The sequence below is a fragment of the Manis pentadactyla genome, chromosome 6 (assembly GCF_030020395.1).
Source record: "Manis pentadactyla isolate mManPen7 chromosome 6, mManPen7.hap1, whole genome shotgun sequence".
NCBI lineage: Eukaryota > Metazoa > Chordata > Mammalia > Pholidota > Manidae > Manis > Manis pentadactyla.
Window position 1 is genome coordinate 10,880,939 of NC_080024.1, and position 16,189 is coordinate 10,897,127.

At 42.0% G+C, this 16,189-nt stretch overlaps 2 protein-coding genes across 2 annotated transcripts in view; one reads left to right on the forward strand and one right to left on the reverse strand.

Annotated features, from left to right (window-relative positions):
• COL4A3 (collagen type IV alpha 3 chain) overlaps positions 1–11,411 on the reverse strand; it is a 119,542-nt gene extending 108,131 nt beyond the window's left edge. Inside the window, exon 1 of the mRNA XM_036913481.2 lies at positions 11,105–11,411. Within this exon, the coding sequence (XP_036769376.2) occupies positions 11,105–11,179 (75 nt within the window). The 5' untranslated portion in view covers positions 11,180–11,411. The remainder of the gene's footprint in view (positions 1–11,104) is intronic.
• A 102-nt stretch (positions 11,412–11,513) lies between these two features.
• Positions 11,514–16,189, forward strand: part of COL4A4 (collagen type IV alpha 4 chain) — a 110,712-nt gene continuing 106,036 nt past the window's right edge. Inside the window, exon 1 of the mRNA XM_057503490.1 lies at positions 11,514–11,849. The gene's annotated coding sequence lies outside the window, so the exon portion shown is untranslated. The remainder of the gene's footprint in view (positions 11,850–16,189) is intronic.

Consider the following 16,189-nt stretch of genomic DNA (forward strand, 5'->3'; position numbering starts at 1 on the left):
GCCATTATGCAAATACTTAATACAAAGCCTACGTGTTCACTGTTCTATACATTTACTGATCTTTATTCTTCCTCCTCAACTCCACTCAGATTTTGCTTTTCCATATTTGCCCTGTTATAGCATGCACGACTTCATCATTAATGTCTGTTTACTTATCTAAATTGCTCAGCTGGTGGCTATTCCTTGAGAGTAGGAGGGATCATGTTGGTTTTATCTTCCTTTGTTCCCAGCATCTAGCTGAATTAATGAACAAAGCACTCAATATTTCATCTGAAAAATGTTTTGTTTTTATTCTTATGCCAAAGGATTCAAGATCCACTAATTCTATATTGACTTTTTGGTTTTAATGTTTAATAAAATGTTGGTCCAATCCCATGGACATTCTTGAGGGCCAGTATTACCCACTGAGATGTCAAGAGCTGGAACCGCAGAGATGGACAAGACATGACACCTGTCGTCTAGGAGATGGACAGGGGAAGCAACACAAAATAGGTTAAACCCCTTCTAGACAGCAGAGACAAATAATACTTCAGTAAATAAAGGTTACTGCATTGATGTTTTGGTTGCAAAAGGATAAAAGTGTCAGGAATCGTTATTTCTTGATAACCAGAGCATTTTTAATCAATCTTATCTTAAATATTGCTTAGTTATTTAAGTGACAAAGTGACAGCTGACACTCCTTTCCAATTTTGCATAGAAAAGAGCCCTATCCAGTAGCTCTAATAACCAGAACTCCCTATTTGAAATCTACTTTCTCCACTAACTTGATGATGCCTTTAGATCAGATCCTGATCCGTAACTCAGGTATGATATTACCTTGCCATCTTACCCAGAAATGCATAAAATCAGACATTTCAGAACTACATACAAAACTACTTAAAATAAAATTTTAGTAACTGTCTAACTTCAAAGAGTTCCATTGTGGCATTTTTTCCTGGATAATTGGAAATAAACAAAATAGTCAATTGAAGGGTATTACCAAAATGAGTTAAGGTACCAACCTACAAAGATATACTATGTAGACCTTTAAAAATGATATTGGAATTGATTAGTGACTCAGAAAAATTCCACCTATCTATTGTTAGGTGAAAAAAAAGTAGAATTAAAAAAAAATAGTCTGAAAGGGAATGGACCAAAGTGTTAATAGTAATCCTGTATAGGTAATATGATTGTGGATAGTTTTTATTTATTTATTTATTTTTTAGTTTTAGGTATTTTCCAAAGTCTGTATAAACCATAAACTGTATTTTAAAAAGCCAGCATATGACTACTTCAGCTTTCCCAATATCACACATAAATAAATGGCATAAAATTATCTGATCATTTGGTTAAACAAAGAAAATGAGTATTAACCTTGCTGTCTTGGGTCTTTCCAGATATACTTTGTCATTTGATTCAAAGGGCAAATATTACGAATTTCTCAACTTTCCACTTGAGAAGTTCATGTAACAACAAAATATCCTGGTGGGAGAAAAATCCAGTGACCTGACTGTTTTGTCTACATAATGACAAATCTCCCAAGGTTTCTAAATACACTTGAACTCATTTTTAAACATTGGGATCCCTTCTCTAAGAGACAAATTTGGAGAGACAATCTCATTAACAAACACTAACCCCAAAGATTAAAAATGGAAAATATTCCTAACTTACCCCAAAACTACTAACAGAAAAAAAAAGATTTTTATATGTTTACATTTTAAAGAGCTCTAAGGACTACATGATTTTAAGCCATTATCTCACTACAGTAAATTAATACCAAAATGCTGAGAATATCAAATACCCTTTAAATATGTGTGTGTGTGTTTACATGTACATAAACACACACATATGTACTACCCACCATGATATCTGGAATTATTTTGTTACCGTATGTACAGAGCATTAAAAACATGGACTGGGTTTTTAACCTTCCCCCGTGTATATGTAAATGATTATCAAATTAATTGCACTGGCTCGGCTAACGGACAGACGGAGCAACTGCTATGTTGATCCAGCCCGGGTCTCCTTCTCTCCCCTCCTTCTGACTTCCAAGACGCCAGAGTCCACAGACAAAGCATCGGCGATACTTGTTTCCTGCTCGACATAAGCTAGGCTCCCAAGGAGAGAACAACCTTCTCCATGTGTCGGTCATCCATCTTTTCAGTTGGGATCAGGTCACAGCCCTTCTGAAGCAGTCCAGTGGCATCCGCTTGCATTTTGAAGGACCCTGCAGAGCTCCCGTCAAGGCTGGCGCAGTTCTCGGACACTAACATGCTCAGGTATTCCTTGCGGAGCTGGTTAGAATGCAGGTTCCTTTGGAAAGGTCTGGCCAGAGCGACATTCAGCTTTCCTAACCCACCCACGGGGGCGGCGGCTGCTGCTGGTCCTTTAAGGGAGTTGCTCCTCACCTTCTTCTGGCAGATCCTTCCCCGGCCGAGGACCCTCTCTGCTGGGGGCCTGGGTCGGTTGGCACAAGGGCCTTGTTGCCCAGCTTCACGTTCCTGCCCCAGGCCTCACAGCCACATTTGGTAGATTCAGATGTGTCCCCGTGAGGCTGAGGAGAGGAGGACAGGGACGCAGCAGCAGGAGTGAAAGGACCTCTGCATCCCGCCACTTTATCCGCGGGCTTACGACCACCCAGTGTCACTCATTACTCATCCGTTCCTAACGTGACAACGCTCTTGGCAGTAGTGTGAATACACTGCATGGTCTCTTTTTTTTTATTATTAAAATACTGATTTGTTAAGTGTGAACATTAAATTATACGATGATCAGCCACACAGAGTCCTGCTGACTTATACCACCTTATCCAGGGAGCAATTATCCATCCTTAATTAGCACAACCACCAGGAACTTGCCCCTCTGGGGCCCCCCAGTTCTCTGCATCCCATCCCTCACTCCACTTCTATCTAGCAAAACGCTCAGCATATGCCTTCCCTTCATGGTGAGCAAACTAACTCTGCTTTTTCTTTTTAAAAAACGTCTGTTGCTCTTAGTTTTATTCTTTGATAACCCAAGAGACATAAAATTGGAGTATCCTGCCTCTCTCCACACTGAGAGGTGCTGGCCTGGATCACATTCCTCAATGCTTCCCAGGGGCTGGTCCATGCTAGGCCTTAGCCTGTGAGCTGGTTCCTGAGAAAGGTGTCCCCAGCCACCTGCAGCTAAGGTGATCCCTCTCCTTCTCTGTCACCATGTCTTACTGTCCCCTAGCAGGCACCAGGATCTGTAGTTACATCTTTGTTTACCAGGCTGTTGTCTCTCTCTGCTGCTCCTCCAGACGCCACCTGCACAATGACCAGGGATTCAGACTGTCTAGGTTATCACATGCCTTTGTCTCTGCCCTGTTGTCTCCTTCCTGCTTTTAATAACAATAAAAAAATAATTGTAGCTAGAATATGAAAGCTGGGAACTTAATTTTGTACCATGCATTGTGTTGAGTACTTCATTTGTAATAGATATGGTACCATCATTTCCAGATGAGAAAATAAGAGATCCTTCGGCAGTAATTTGTTCAAGGCAACACTAAACCTCTCACCAGCTGAACTCCAGTGATAATTTAGTTTACAATTTAAGATGAAAGGCAAGGAGAGGCATGTTGGCTTTCAATATATTTCTCTTCTCCATTCCTTTTGCCAAGTGTTTGCTGTTTTTGTGCTGTTTCTTCAGTACTTCGTGTACATCACATTCATATTTTGAGACTGGGGAAATCTAATTAAATATGTACACATGGTATTGTGTAGATTTAGGCATTCCAATCAAGGCCAAGTATCTCAATTTTCTGGAGAAAAAGTTACACAGATATTTAGGTACAACCTATGCTGACTTACTGTCTTTAAAACTTGTCATTTTGATACATGTTTATTTTTTATGGCAAGTAAACAAACAAAATGTGTTCTATCCAGAGATATGACTTCATGGACTGCATCCTCTTCTCATAGCTGATGCCATTTACATAGACCTGTGTTGTCCAGGAAAGTGGTCACCTGTGGCTATAGACTCTTGAAACGTGACTAGTCTGAAGTGAGACGGACTGAAGGTGCAAAATAGACACATTTTGAAAACTTAATATGGAAAGATTGTAAGGTATCTACTAGTGGCTTTAATAGATTACATGTCAAAATGATAAAACTGTGGAAGTACTGGGACCAATAAAATATATTAAGGTTAATTTCACTTGTTTCCTTTGTTTTTTAATGTGGCTACTGGAAAATTTAAAATTATGCATGTGGCTCATAGTTATGGCTCATGTTACATTTCTATTAGATGACATAGACAGTGATGTTTATTTGTCTATTTATGAAAGCATGTCAAGTGGAAAATTACCAAGCCAATACGATCTAATTCAGTCTTGACTAGAAAATGTTTCTGAAGCCAGAGGCCTTAATTGGCAGTCACACAAGGGAGCCCAGAAGGAATGGAGAGACTGATGTGGGTGCTTTGAGAAGACAAGAGGCAGCCACCTGTATCTTGTGAAATAATGTATAACCTCCAGTAAGAGGCTTTCTTTTCAGATTTTTAGAAGTAAAACTGAGAAAAGTAAAATAAGTGTTCAACGCCATGGCGGTAGGGTTGATATGGAACATGTCTAGTCTGTTAAGAAGGTGATATCATCGTTCTCAAACTGAAAACAGTTGAGATAAATAACCAACAGTGAACGTCTGCTATGATTAAAAATTTTAGGCTGAGGTCAGACATAAAATTTGTACAACAAAAATTCTCTGAGCACCATGTGCTTTTACGGATCTTGGAAAATCTTCTGCTCCATGGTGGATGGATGGTTTTTGACTGAAGGCCACAGCAGCAGTGCGGTCAAATCGGCAGGGAGGGAGGACCACAGGGCATTTGCAAACCAAATGGCCCTGGTGTCAGAATCATACTCTTGACATGGTGAGGGTTTTTCTCAGTTGCAATGTTTAGCAAAATTAAAGTTACTTGTGGTTAACCTGAGGCAGTTACTACTGTGCTCTGGGTAACATGGCAACAATTATAAGGCAAATACAAAGACCAATTTCATTTAATTCTTTTTTTTTTTTTCTCAAGGCTTATGCTTGAAAGGAAACTCGCTAGCAGAGAAATACTCAAGGAAGAAACCCTTAGTCTGGTCAGAGGGAGGAAGCTGTGGTTGGCAGCTGCTGGCCTTGACCTCCACCTTGCCAAAGAGAAGTCTAGTGTGTTTGCGGGAAGTAAGCAGTGGGGTGGGGCGGGGTAGGGGGGCAGGGAAGGATGACCCTGAGGACATGAAGAGAAAGAATCTGGTGCCCTCCTCCCCTGGGCCATTACTACGTAAGCCCATCCTGCTGGAGAAAAATCCCCTGGAAGCCACACAACTACTTTGTTCTCGTTTCCTCCCAGGACAGACAGCTCCAGTCTGTGCGTGATGTGGTAACGTGGCTGGGGTACACACTGAGCGACGGCAAAGGAGGCTGATTCTCCCCAAAATTCTCATTCACATTGTCTCCTCTAGGTGGGAATCAATAGAAAGAAGAAACAAGACAGATTCCTGGACCTGGAAATCACAGAAAAGCAATCAGAAAGGAAATATAAAATGAGTATGTATAAAATGATTAAAGGCATTAAAAAAGAGAAAAATCTTGCCAAAAAAAAAAAAAAAGACTCAATCAGACTCGACTCCAGAAAGGACTTCTAGAAATAAAAAACATCCATGGAAGCAAAAAGTTGGTGAATAAAAATCATCATAGTCAACATTTACTGAATGACAAATATGTGAGAGACATGCGATGTGATATGTGTATATAAATCATTGGATCCTCACAGAATCCTGAGGTGGGTCTCTTACTTCCATCCTAAGATGAGAAAATCGAGATAAAAATTAAAAAGCTGGGGTTTTTAATTTTTAATAACAATTAAAAGATCTAGGGTTATAATCCATGTTGAATATTCCAGAGTTCTTTTCATTATTGAAAATGACAGTACATTGAAAATCTACTGAAAATGATAAATAGCAGAAGAGAGAATTAAAAATTGAAAGACAGATGTAAGGACATTTCAGAGAATGGGACATGGAGGGAAGAAACTGAGACAACAGCTCAATATGATGCAACTTGCTCTCAAGTACAACTGAGGGTTGGCCTCTCGGAGAGTCTGTGTGAACCTCTGCACTCTAGGACAGTGAATTTATCCAATGGCTCTCATCTCCCACTGTTCAAAGATTTGTCCCACAGGTGTTACTGTCCTATATTTCTAGGGTGCAACAGGAAGCCATGAGATAGAGTCTAGAGGAATCTTCAGGCTGTGCCTGTGTAGCATCTATGGCCAAGCTGGCAGCAGAGGAAGTAAGTGCCCATAGCTAGGCAGCAAGGTGAGGCCAAGAGGTCCTGGCGTCATATGAAAGGTGTCTGATATAAGAAGCTGGGAGGACTTGAGGAAAAGATGGGAAGACCCAGCATGTATTGTAAGAATGCCTGGAGTAGAGACAGTAAAAAAGGAGAAATATAAAAAAGGGAATGTCTATGGTTTTTCAAGATTTGATGGAAAAATATAGAATCTCAGATTAAATACCCACTGAGTAGAATATGTAAGAAAATACATGTGCATATACATGACAATTTTAATAACATGATCTAAAATGATGACTTAATGGACATGCACAGAAATTGTTGAAGTCAGAATATCATCTCTACCACAATTCCATAAAAAAAGATAACTTGAAAATCTCCCGATGTTTGTAGATTAAGAAATAAACATCTAAATAACCCACAGGACAAATTAATTAGAAATGATTTTGAACTCAATATTAAAATACTGCTTATTAAGATGCATGTCATGCAGCTAAAGCAGTATTTTGGAAAACTTTTTTAGCTTCAAATGCATTTGAACTATGCAAAGTCCAAATATATAATTCAACTGTTTTGTCATATCTTTCATTGTTAAACTATTAAATTACAAAAATATACCATTTACAATAGCACTAAAAATATAAAATACTTAGAAATTAAAGAAACAGAAAACTCTGAAACATTCTGAGAAATTAAAGCCTTGAATAAACAGACCCATATATGAATAAGTAGTTGGTATACGTATTTGCAGATATTACACTGAAAAATTGCCAGGGAAAGAATGGACTATTCAATAAATAATGTGGGGACAATTTGTTATCTATATGGAAAAAGATAAAATCATATCCTATAAATAGAAAACAATTCCAGGATTAACAGTCCTCAATGCAAAAGAACTAAACTGTAAAATTTTTTTTTTTATGTAGGAGAACATTTTTATAATCCCAGGGAAGGTAAAGATTTCTTCAACAAGATGCAAAAGAAATTAACAAGGCAAAGATGGAAAGTTTGGGATTATAATGAAAAAAATATTATACATTAAGGCACTAATAACTAAAGAAAAAGATAAACCAAAGATTGGAATAAACTATTTGCCACACATTTAAATGGCAGAAGCTCAGTATTCAAATATACAAAGAGCTCTTCATTAATTAGCAACAAAAAGGCAAAGGTCAGCACAGGTAAATCGGAAAAGAATTGGTATAATTCACTCAGAGGGAAATACAAACATCCAATTAAAATATGAAAAGATTCACAAACTCACTAGTCAAAACAAGATCCTATTTCACTTCCATTAACATCTAAGCCCACCAAGTTTTGCTGAGGATATAGGGAAACAGGTCCTCTGCCACACTGTTAGTACTCCTTTTGGAGTCAGTTTGACAGTTTCTAATAAAATTTAAAATATGCTTCTCATAACCCTTGTGAATTCCATCTAGGAGTTCCAAATCTAGTTGTCACAATGCTACCTATACAAAGATGTACCTCCCAACTCTAAAATGAAAATGTGGAAACAAATTTCCCATGTTTAGGGGGATAGAAAAATAAACTGTGTTTTATATAATTGGATATTATGCAGCAGCTATCACATGTGTATGTATATAAATATATCACATCTATATTTATCAACATGGAAAATTCCAATAACAGAATACTAAGTGAGAAAAGCAAGCTCCAGTAAGTATGTATAATATGAAAGCATTTATTACATTTGAAGGACCACAAAAAGATAATATTTACTTTTTATGGTGATTAACATGAACACACACATGCACACTGCATATAAATACAAAACCACGCATGGAGAAAGGGGCAAAGAATGTGTGTATGACTTTCTGTATTTATATATTGTTTTTCTTAAAGGGAAAGATGTGAGAACAAACAGGTCAGAGCTTATTAATACTTATCTTGTGAACAGATAAATTTGTGCCTGTTACACTGCTTGTTGCTTGTTTGAAATGTTTCCTAATTCAACTTAATCTTTTAAATTTAAAAACAAAATCAGTTGAGAAAGCATGTTCCCCAAATGCAGCTTTTATTTAGCTCTGGATATTTGCTTGCCATATTTCTGCTTTGTCTGGAATTTTGAGGCAAAAAGAGAAAGGATAAGCCATATCTCAAACCATAAACCTCACCTTCTCCAGATACCAGAGAGAAGGCTCTACTGCCAGTCCTATTGCTTGAGGCAACAGAAAAGTGCCTCCTAGTTTCCAGTTGATGAACTGGGCTAGAGGACAGTTTTAAAACCCTGTATGTGCAAACATCCAGGCCTGGAACTGGATGCCTGCAGCAAATCAACAGAGGGATTTCACTAAGGCTGCTTCAGAACAAATTGTGTGGGTGGACTGTTCCACCCTGTCTGAACTCAGAATGTGGGGTCAACAACAAACATGACTATCTCTGTTTTGAGAAACTGCTAAAATAAAATTGCAGAAATTTAAGAGCAAACTGTCCCGAACTAATGCAGTACAAAGATGATAAATGTGATGGCCCAAAGGCTAAATTTAGCCCTCACTTATACATCATTTGGCTCTGTGTTTGTTTAGTCCTTTTATAAAATACACAGTATGTTTTGTAAAGTTTTGATTTATTTGCAACATCTAGATTTTGAGAGATTTCTAATGGAAACTCCCAGCTTCTCCCCTAGGGCAAAGCAGAGATCCTGGCACTGCCGAGCCTGAATTCTAGAATGCCAAGTATTGGTTGGCCCTGAAGCCTGTCCCCTACCCATGGCCTCACTCACTACCTCACCTGATGGCCCCACTAAGGGTTTCAACTCCCTCATCATACAAGTGAGAAAATAGAGGCTCAGAGTGGTCAAGTGTTTCCCCCTTTCCAGAGTTACCCTGCAGAGAGAGCCATGTGGGTACAGGCTTGACCAGCTACCTATTAACTTGTAATTCCTTTTCTCCACAAGATGAAGGCACATTTCATGGTTTGTAATGACATTTCCTGTATAATTCAGCAGGTGCAATGGAAATGACAATTTTTATAAATTTTACCAAAGACTTGCTTCAAGTGATAAAAATAATACAAATCAATTAATTGTAATATCAGCAAAAAGTCACCAAGATTAGACCAAACTCAAGACAAAAATATTTATATGTAAAAAAATAATATGGGAATATCACAATATAATTAAAAATTGGTATAATTAGAGGTTGCATGATCACAGAGCCATCACTTTTTCAGGCTGATCTTTACACGTTGCAATTCATCCCCCTTTTCTCCACCCTTCCCAACCTCTCCCCTTTTTTGGAGTCTAGAAGGATGTGCAAATCTTGCTCTGGAACTCTTATCCAGGTACACTTCCTTTAGTTTTTTTTGCCTGTTAGATTATTTGTTCCTGGATTAAAGCTGGTAGACAATCTGCAGGGACTTGGATGTGTCACTATAGCACTCAGCTGCCTGGACTGGCATTCCTAGTCTATGTAAAATACATTTTTGTGAAAGCCAGCTACACAAAGAGATTGCAAGGACTGAAAAATCTTTAGAATGTAAAACACAAAATAACCTAAATGCAGATCAATAGGGGAAGGGTTCAATTAACTTTGGCATATTCGTATTGTGGAAAACTTTGCAACAGGGCAAAAAGAAAAAGAGGAAGATCTATTTAAACTACTGACATGGACAGTTCACTAGGCTGCAAAAGGGTATATACGGACAGGTATCTGTTATGTTAAAAAACATAAAAACACACATTGCTTGTGGGTCCATATATGTATATGTAAATGCATTGAAAATGTCTGGAAAGAAACATGAAGTAGTGAGAGTGGATTGCCTTTGGCAGATAGGAGAGGTATAGAGGGGCTCAAAGATGGTTTTAGCTTTATCTGTAATGTCTAAATTAAAAGAAAAGCACTTAGATTACATGTAGCCATAGGTTCTAAAAATCTTTTCATGTAACATATTTATGTGACTCAATTTCCAACCATAATCTCAAACACAAAATTGCAAAACCTCTGCTCATCCTTGGAAATACAACGAATGCTGTGTTTATTACCCAAATTAATATTTTAAGTGTAAAAATCACGGGTGGTATCTGAAAAGCTAAACTTTGCTTTCAAAAGTTAAAATCAGCTTTGTGGACATCCAGTTTATCTTTAATTGCAAAGAATAGGAAATACAGAGTGGATTTAAATGGCCCCAGGATCTCTCAAATTCCGAATAAAAATTCAAGTGACAGATTGTTTAATTTATCCCAGTTTAGGTTCGATTTCTATGGTGCTATTAACTTTTCAGTAACAGCAATTTGCTTTTCCCAGCTACACCGACGGAACACGGAGGGCAAGTTTCGGTAAGAAAGAAAGGGAGTCCCAGAGAGGTCAGAGTTCAGTGTGAGGTGACGTCTAGGAAATGTCAGGGCTGGGACTCCCACTCAGGTTTCCACTGCCAGCTCTGTGTGCTCTCCTCCGGGCCACGCTGTGGGCTCTGATGCCCAAAGTGACATCACGTGTGCCTACAGGGAGGTCTCACGTATTCATCCCTGGCCATTCCCTCCCTCTCTCTCATTTATCTAATCTATCAGCTTCATCATCATCATCATCTACCTCTGGATACCTACCATTTACCATCTATCACCATCACCACCCTTCACCAGTACCCCTGCCTCCTAGGAACCTCCCCGCCTCTACCTCTAGCTGAGCGCATTCCACCTGTTCCCCGACATGCGCGCTCGCTGGCCTCCGCACGCGGTCTGCCCGCAGCCCGCAGCCGGCGCGCGCTCCAGCTGCGGCTCCAGGACGGCGCCCCTGCGGGTGGGCAGGCGTGCCCCGGGGGTAGGGGTGGGCGGGCGCGAGCCCGAGGTCGCGCCGCTCTGCACTCACCTTGCCCGCGGCGGGCACTGCCGCCAGGAGCACCAGTAGGAGCGCTGGGGGCCTCAGCGCCGCCCCGGGGCGCATGGTGGGCGCCCGCTCGGAGCCCCGGCGCGTCCAGGGCCTCGCAAGCTCTCCGGCCACCCGTCCCTTGCGTGGCACGGGCTGGGGAGCCCGGCTGTGGAGCTCGCCTGGCCAGCCCTCCCGGGGCGGGTTTTGTAGGGCTCAGCAGCGCGGTTCGTCCCTCCCCACTGAGGCGGGAGGGTGGCTGCAAGGGAGGGGAGAAGCGGCTCCGGTCCCGCCCTCGCCCCCTCCCCTCCAGCTCGCCAGGCACTGTCCCTGCGACCCGGGCCTCGTGCCCAGGCGGCGAGAGAAGGCTGCGCGCCTGCGGGGCAGGTGAGCGCGCCTGCAGGGTGAGGGGTCACGGGGGCGATGCCGCCACGGCCCCGAGGCCTAGGCGGGGCCGGGGGTGCGCAGGGGCCGCCGGCGGAGCAGGGCGGAGGGAGTGGCCAGCGGCCGTGCCCAGATTAAGCAGCGGCGCGCCGGGCGTCGGCACTCCGGCGGCCCCGCTCGCTCCGCGCTCCCGCCTCCGGGCCACTCGCCGCTTTCCGCTCCCGAACCCGCCTCCAACTTGCCGCCCGACTCGGTAAGGAGGCAGCTGGGTCACGCGTGTATTGCGGCGCAGGGGAGCCGGGAGGTGGGCACCGCGCCGGCGGGCGACCAGGGCGGCTCCCGGCGCTGCGGGCGTCCCCGCGAGGTAAGGCACCAGGCTGGGCAGCTGCTGCCCCGGGGCCCGGGCACCCGCCTGGGAGGAGGGGGACAGCGGGCGCGGCGCGGGAGTCAGGGCCCTGGGGTCACCAGAGGAGAGGCTTGTCTGGCTCCCGGCTGGTCTGCCTGCTCTTGAACTGGGCGCTGTGTATTTGGATTCATTTGGAGGCTCCGGTTACCAGCCTGGCAGTCTGGGGACTTCGAAATGCCAAGAGCAGGAGGCAGCTGAGGAGAAAGAGAAAGCCCATCCTATTCTCTGCTGGGCTGAACGGGCTTTTCAGGCTAAATCTTATCTGCGGAAATGCCGGGGAAACCAAGAGCCAACTTTGCCCGGGGTGCCTCTCCCCTGAGTGCGCCCTCCGAGGGAGCGGCCCTGGGTGCCAACCCGTCGTATCTGGCTTGGGCACTGTCTTCAGAGCTCGGCTCATGCCCTTTCTTGTGTCACTGACCACATGGGCTCTGGTGAAGCATTTAGACCCCTTCTCAGAATAATGTCGTTAAATACACAAAGTACAATTAAAACAGAATCAGTTTTACTAGAATACAATTATGTAAGTATTAGAGTCATGATGTAGTGACAGATGTGCATCGTGATTATGGCCTTAAGCACCTGATCTAACAGCAGGTATATTAACTATGAATTTGAAGTAGTGATGATTGTAGAACTGAAATGTGGCCTGGAAATACAGGTGGGGGCAAACTCTCAGGAGATGCCAATAGTATTGAGGTTCATTGCCTATATTCATAGCTGAAGGAAATGCTGACCTTCCAGGAAAGGTTGGTGAAAATAGATATGTAATTTTTGTTTTCATGCAAGCCCACAGACCACCTGATTTCCATGTCCAGTTTAAGAACCCCTGCTTGGAGCAATGGTTCTGACCTCTGCAGTAGTCAGCCATCAAACTTCAAGTGTGAAATACGTGGTTTGGTCACTGATTGTGGAGAACCACTTATCTGTGATTAGAATGGGGTCTATTAGTATATTAGACCCATGTGGCTATGTAGGTAGGCAGAACCCTGATAGTGAATGATTGAAGACACCTCCCTCCTTTTTTTTTTTTTTTGCTAGAGTGAATATTGCAGTCTCCCTGTTTTTTATGCCAGTGATCGTCAACTGTGACTGTACATTAGCATCTACTAAAGAGCCTCTAAAAATACTGATAGCCAGTCCTTCCCCAACCAGACTCTTCAGTGGTAAGATAACCTTTCAGTGTGTTTTAAAGCTCCATGAAGGTTTCTATTTGCACCCAGTTTGAGAGCCACTGTTTTACATGCATATCTCACCTGAATTGAATTAGGGTTTCTTCTTAGTAGAATAATAAAAAGAACATTTATTAAGACTTAAGTGTGCCCAGGCCATAGATGTTGCTGTGCTGTACATAGTAGCTTCTTTCAGTTGACAGGGAACTTTCTTCTGCCATCCTTGTTAGACAGGATATTAGTTGCTCTGTTTTTGAGATAACTGTGTCAAGAATTTCAAAAGGCATATGATAATCTTGCATGAACTAACATTATTTCTTGGGAAAAAACAAAACAAACACTTCAAGGTAGTGTTAGATGTTCCTTTTTGCTGAATTCCAGAAGATTTCTCAATTTGGGTTTTAATTACCCTTTCCTGTAACCAAGTCATTTTCACAGAATCCCAGACTTGGCTTCATCAACTTTGAAATGTGAGGCAGGAGTCAACTGCAAGTCACTTCTGATGCCCCAACAGAGCAGGAAAGAAACTGGCGATGTAATACTGTAAGAAGGAAGCAGTGGTTAAGCGCTTGGTCTCTGGAACAGACTGGGATTTTGAATCCTTTCCACAGTGTGACCTAACCTCTTTGGGCTGGGGTCTGGGCTTCTGTGAAATGGGTCATAATCACGGTAGCCACCCCTTGGAGTTGTAGGAATCGAATGAAATCATCCATCAGAAGCCATTTGTCCACAGTCTTCATAAAATAATCACACATTGGGATCTGAGCCGCCATTTGCATGAAGGTGGACTTGATGAGATGTGGTGCACAAGATAGAGAGCTCTTCTCAGATCAGTGGTAAAGGGGCAAGGGGTAGGCTCATCCCACTTGCTCCCTTGAGGTCAACAGACTGCTAAGGCACCTAGAACCTTGCTAGCTGGCTCACCTAGAGAGCTGGTGAGGAATGCAGAATCTCAGGCACCTCTCCTGATGCACTGAATCGGAGCCTGCATTCAAGTGACTCATTCACACATTAAACTTTAAGAAGTGGTTTGTCTAAAAGCCAGATTTAACCATCCACTCCTCACCTCCCCACCACATCCATACACTCTCCTTTTGAGCAGTGTCTGGTATGCCCACTAGGTAGTGTCAATTAACCAGAATTCTTAGTTTTTAAAAAATAGTCTTGGGATCAAGAGAATTGATTTTTCACAGTTGGTTCTTAAATGTGACCAAGAAGAAAGAAAGTGGGGAGCGTTCTTTTTGTATAGAAAAGGTCACAGATCTTTACTTTTGTCATTGATGCTAGATAAGGGTTTTGAACAAAATGAAGTGGTCATTGCCTTTAACAAGACTTTTATTACTGTTCTTGTCCCTTTTTTGTAGCCACAATATCATGTCTGTTCTCTGCACAGTGCTTAAACATATAGTGTTTGCTTGCCTATATTTGAGTGCAAGCCCCTTTAGGGCAGGGGCCTTTTTGGTGTTCTTTACTATTGCTGAGTGGTTGAATGAAGGTGAATGATTTGACAAAGTCTCTCAGGATTCACACCCAGGTCTGTTTTCTTCCAAAGTTCATGATCTTTTATAGCCTGTAGTGTATAGGGATGTGCCGTAGCTCCTTCTTCAGTCTTCTTTTTACTTCATCTCCCTCCTTAGTCATCCCTTTTCTTTTAAGACCACCCCCCCACCATCTCTTTTCAATGCCTCTAAAAAGATAGACTCTTAAGTTCTTTTAGAATCTCAGAGTCATCATCAACTCATGTCAGTTCTTGCCATTGCATCTCTGGATTCTTCACCGCTTTTCCCGGCTCATGTTCCCAGCATTAGTGTCTGTATGTCTCATCTGTGGATCACAGCAGCCTAGCTAGTCCCTGCAAGGTCTCTCCTCTGAAATCCATCTACTACCATATTGCCAGAATTCCACTTAAAATCGCCCATTGTATCAGAAAGGGCACATCACTTTTGGGGCAGTTACAAACAATCTCCAAATTTCGGAGACTTATAGTAACAAGATTTTTTTTTTCCATTTACACTACATGTTTTTCACAGGGTGTGGGGAGGTGGGAAAGGGGAGGGGGCTCTGCTTGTCATAGCCACTCAGGAACCTCCTGGAATTTCCACTCCACGTGTCCTTTTCTGATCACTTCAGAAGAGGAGGACAATGTGTCAAATAAAAAACTGTTCTAAAAACCACTCAAAAAGCCTCCACCTGGATGTGACACATAGTACTTACACTCACATTGTGTTGGCCAAGGTGGTTATGTGACCACATTTTATTTTGTAAGTGATGGGGTAACAAAATCTACTACATCTCTGGAAAGAGAGCTGGAAATACTTGGTTAGTAATGCTCATCACATGCATCATGTCACTTGCTTATTTTAAAACTTCCAGAAACTCTTCTTTGTCTGATTTACAGCTAGTGTCACACTTCTTAGTACAGAACTGGGTGGTCCAAAATAAGCTTTTAAAATAAAAGTCCCCTGGGCACCCACACTTACACGTTCACTGTGCACACCTCCTTACCTCATGCTTTTGCACTGCTGCTCTCTCGGCCTTCAGGAACCTCCCCTTTGGTCTATCTAGTGTGACTACCTGTGTTTTGAGATCTAGGTCAAAGATCAAACATTATGGTCTTTGTGAAGATCTTTGTCCAGACCTTTTATTATATAGGAAAGAAACAGCATAATGTATTTTTTTGTGTGTAGTAGATTAGTTGGCATCTTCCAGAATTTTATGTTAATGGAATCAAGCAGTAGGCACCCTTTTGTGTCTGTCCTCTTTGACTCAGCAGAACGATATTGAGATCCGTCCATATTGTGTGTGTCAGCACTTTGTTCCTACTGCTGAGTACTGTTCCATTGTGTGGATATCATTTCAAAAGAATCCATTTACCTGTTGTTGGACATTTGATTTGTTTCCATTTTGGGGTCATTACAAATAAGGCTGCTATGAATATTTTTGTACAAGGCTTTGTGTGGACATATACTTCCCTTTCTCTTGAATAAACACCTAGGAGTGAAATGGCTGAGCCATAGGGCAGATGTATGTTTAATTACAAAAGAAATAGTTAGCCAAGGCAGTTGTATCATTCTATATTCTCACTGGCAATGGGTGAGAGTTCCAGTTCCTCCATGTATTTGTGGTGTG